Here is a 3828-nt window from a genome sequence, read left to right as displayed (position 1 = left end):
TTATTTCTATAATTTTCACTAGTCTCGCTCGTATGTTTTTGCTTCGCTGAATTTTTTCTTTGAGAACTTTTCGGTGATCTTCTTCTAGCACATTAGCAGTCCACTTAGTGGTCTCTTTTATATATACATATGCAATAATCCTTTTGAGATCTCAGAAAATTTTTTCTGAATCTTCTGATTCTTTTAATGTGCTGGTTCCCTGGTATTAAATTGATATTAATTAATATCCAATTTTTTACCCTACTATTTTAATTACCGCACCGAAAAAAAATAGTGAATATTCAAAGTGTTCACCCTTCTCTTACTCGCTGTCTATACATTTATGTCTATTATGTCTTATTAATGAAACGACAAAGTAGAGATTGCAACCGGAGTTTTTTGTTGGTCAAATTTAAAACGTTTAAAATCACATTAATTAAACAAAGCAAATAAGCAATAATGTACAATATACATGTTTAAAAATCATTCCTTATTATATCAATTAGCAGCACTTAACTATTGATACACGTGATTTGGGTAGGAGTGAAAAAAATGTGAGAAAAAGCATAAAGGAAAAAGAAAATAACTAGCGTCTAGACATGTGTGCGAATTATTTTTTAAATAACCATAGTTTGTAAAACGTATATATTTCTGTTGAATAAGAAAAGTGGAGACATTTAATCAATGTGAAACAAGGTGTACAACACAATGTAGAAATCCATTAAAGATATAAATGAAACTAATGAAATGATATGAATTGTAAGTTAACATATACATTGACGTAGTAGAATCTAGTGTGTTCATCAATATTTAGGTTTAACAATTACAAATATAGACGTTTAGAAGTTATTGATTTAAAATTTAGTGCCTGTCAAAATAAAAAATCTTGACGGCAGCGACCTGGTAGAACCGTTAGCAGGTCGGGCGAAATGCGTAGCGAATTTCGTCTATCTTTACGTTCGGAGTTCAAGTTCCACGTAGGTCGTCTTTGCTTTTCATCCTTGCTGGATCTATAAATTAAGTACCAGTTGCGTACTGGAGTCGATCTTATTGACTGGCCTCCTTTCCAAAAGTTTCGGGCCTTGTGCCTAGAGTAGAAACGAATATAAAGAATCTTGATAAATTCTTGGACAGAGTTTCTGTTAACGATGCCCACACAAATTGGTTTTTCTCCGCTTTGACAGTGAATTTTTTTTTTTTTTTTTTTTTTTTAATTCTTTCTTAACTTCTCTTCGAAATGATGGAGGAAGCTTTTATGAAAAAAGATTTTGGAAAACTTACTCTTCATCTCTTCTCTCCTTCACCCATGACCGCTTCGGATCGATTTTGGCCAATCTTTTTTGGGTACTACGCACTTAAAAATGATAGACACCTTTTCGGTAGAAAAAATATCTTGAAAATATTTTCAGACGAAAAGGTGTATAATTTAAGGGAGATTTAGTTGTTCTATCTACCAGATGGTCTAGGGATCTGCTAAATCATGTTTTCATGAAAAGTTTCACCCCGCCACCATTTTGAAGGCCACGATAAAAAAAAAATTGGAAAAATCCCTATCAAAATGAAGGAAATCCAACTTATGTGGGCGTCCTGATCTAAAACTCTACAAACTCTTAATTATTAGTAATTTAAAGAACCCATTATAATTTTTTATAACTCTTTTACTTTTACAGATTTGAAGTAAATTCTTACTAACATTTATAAAGTAAACTGTTTCTTTGATTATTATTACTAACTAATTTCAAAAGTTTTATTACTGTATGTATGCAATGTTTTTGTTGTTGTTGGGTCTTTTTTCAGCACACCTACTTCGAATAGCATGAGTAAACCTATATATTTCCATTAATTTAAATTTAAAAACTGGAAACTGAACAAAATACGAATTAGATGTTACAACATAGATACAACAATCTGACCTAACTATCAACCAGAAACCCACATGTAAGTAAATACGTAACAAACACCACGTGGGTAATATTGTTTTTATGTTAACATATATTTTTTTTTTATCTTTTTGCCTTTGAAGCTTCTTCCCTTCTAATTCAAAAAGAAAAATATATATTTGTTTATTGCCCTCATGGGGCTAAACATAGAGGGGAAAAACAAGGACAGACAAAGGGATTAAGTCGGTTACATTGACCCCAGTGCGTAACTGATACTTATTTACTCGACCCCGAAAGGATGAAAGGCAAAGTCAACCTCGGCAGAATTTTAACTCAGAACATAATGGCAGACGAAATACCTATTTCTTTACTGCCCACAAGGGGTTACACACAGAGGGGACAAACAAGGTCAGACAAACAAGGTCAGACAAACAAGGTCAGACAAACGGATAAAGTCGATTATATCGACCCCAGTGCGTAACTGGTACTTAATTTATCGACCCCGAAAGGATGAAAGGCAAAGTCAACCTCGGCAGAATTTTAACTCAGAACATAACGGCAGACGAAATACCGCTAAGCATTTCACCCGGCTTGCTAACGATTCTGCCAGTTCGCCGCCCTATAGAGAAAAAAATATATTTAAAAAATAATATACATATATAAATACTCATTGACAGCTAACTACATACAGAAATACATCAGATTATATCATTAACGTAATTTTACTTACTTTGGTTATTTTCATTGTGCTGCTTCTATGTTGATTGAAAATACGAAAAGGGTAATATGTTTAACACATAAAACCTGAATGTGCTCGTAGCTCAGCGGGGTGTATTTCGAAATGGTAATAGCTGGTCAAAATCTACTTAGATATACCTTAGTGGTAGTGGAATTTCCCGTAACACAATGCAAAGAACTGATTGAAATATGAAAAAGTAATATCCGGAAAGGTAATATAAAAATTATTGTGTTTTCCCTATATAACTAACAGCAGTTGAAAACATTGTAAAGTTGAGGCACATTTGACTTTTGTTTATAGCTACAATCGGTAGGTGTGCTGGGAGGTAACGTATCTAATACAATAGATTTGTTTATTATTTTCCCTTCACAATCTGCGTAGGAAGTAAGTTTTATTCGTACATCGCTGTCTGAATAGCAGTGGGGTCATCTATTTCAATTAACACCCCTTCCCTACCTTCTCACGAAATGCTGACCCTCTGCTTAAATTAGAAACTGGTATTCTCATAGCGTTTACATTTTCTTATTCTTTCAGACATGCTGAAAGAAGACATATTTTAGTTGCACAACGACTTTTCATATCTATACCGTAACAAAAACTGTTTCCTTTTCACATAGAGAAATAATATGTAGTGGTTGACAAATAGTTTTAAGTCATATAATTCTACAGATTACTTCTGAGTTTGACTATGTAATTTAGGATGTGACATAAAAATTAATCGTGTATATTTCTAGCTCTATCAGTAAATCTATATTAGAGGTAGTATAGTAATGCATAGCACTGGATCGAATTAATCTATATACAGGCACAATTGTTATGTAATACACTTTATATAGTAATTATTAAAGTTTCATTAGCCGTTGGTTAATTAACGAATATATAAACTTTTTGAGGGAATATATCTCGACATAATTTCACTAGGCCGTAGTTAAAAGGGGCTCAAATAGATATAACTAGTAATTTTTCTCTAAAATGTTTATAACCGTACAGATTGTACTTCATAGCAAACACAAATATTCACAAGCATAACGCATACATACATAAATGCATACACACACACACACACACACACACACACACACACACACACACACACACACACACACACACACACACATATATAATTATATGTGAAGATGAATTTCAAGTATCCAGGTATACGAAGTTAGTAAGTTCGAGTAGTCCGTACAAGGTATAAAAAAGCAACTTTCAGGAACGGTAGCGGTTTAT

The 3828-nt window shown here is 33.0% G+C and overlaps 1 protein-coding gene across 1 annotated transcript in view; it reads right to left on the bottom strand.

The window, feature by feature from the left end:
* The window catches only part of LOC106876827 (interleukin 17-like protein), an 8073-nt gene extending 5249 nt beyond the window's left edge, over positions 1-2824 (bottom strand). The window contains exon 1 of the mRNA XM_014925543.2: positions 2590-2824. Coding sequence (XP_014781029.1) covers positions 2590-2604 — 15 coding nt within the window. The 5' untranslated portion in view covers positions 2605-2824. The remainder of the gene's footprint in view (positions 1-2589) is intronic.
* Between the last annotated feature and the right edge of the window lie 1004 nt (positions 2825-3828).

The sequence above is a fragment of the Octopus bimaculoides genome, chromosome 1 (assembly GCF_001194135.2).
Source record: "Octopus bimaculoides isolate UCB-OBI-ISO-001 chromosome 1, ASM119413v2, whole genome shotgun sequence".
Lineage (NCBI taxonomy): Eukaryota > Metazoa > Mollusca > Cephalopoda > Octopoda > Octopodidae > Octopus > Octopus bimaculoides.
Note: the sequence above shows the minus strand (reverse complement) of the source record. Positions and strands in the feature narration are given on the sequence as shown.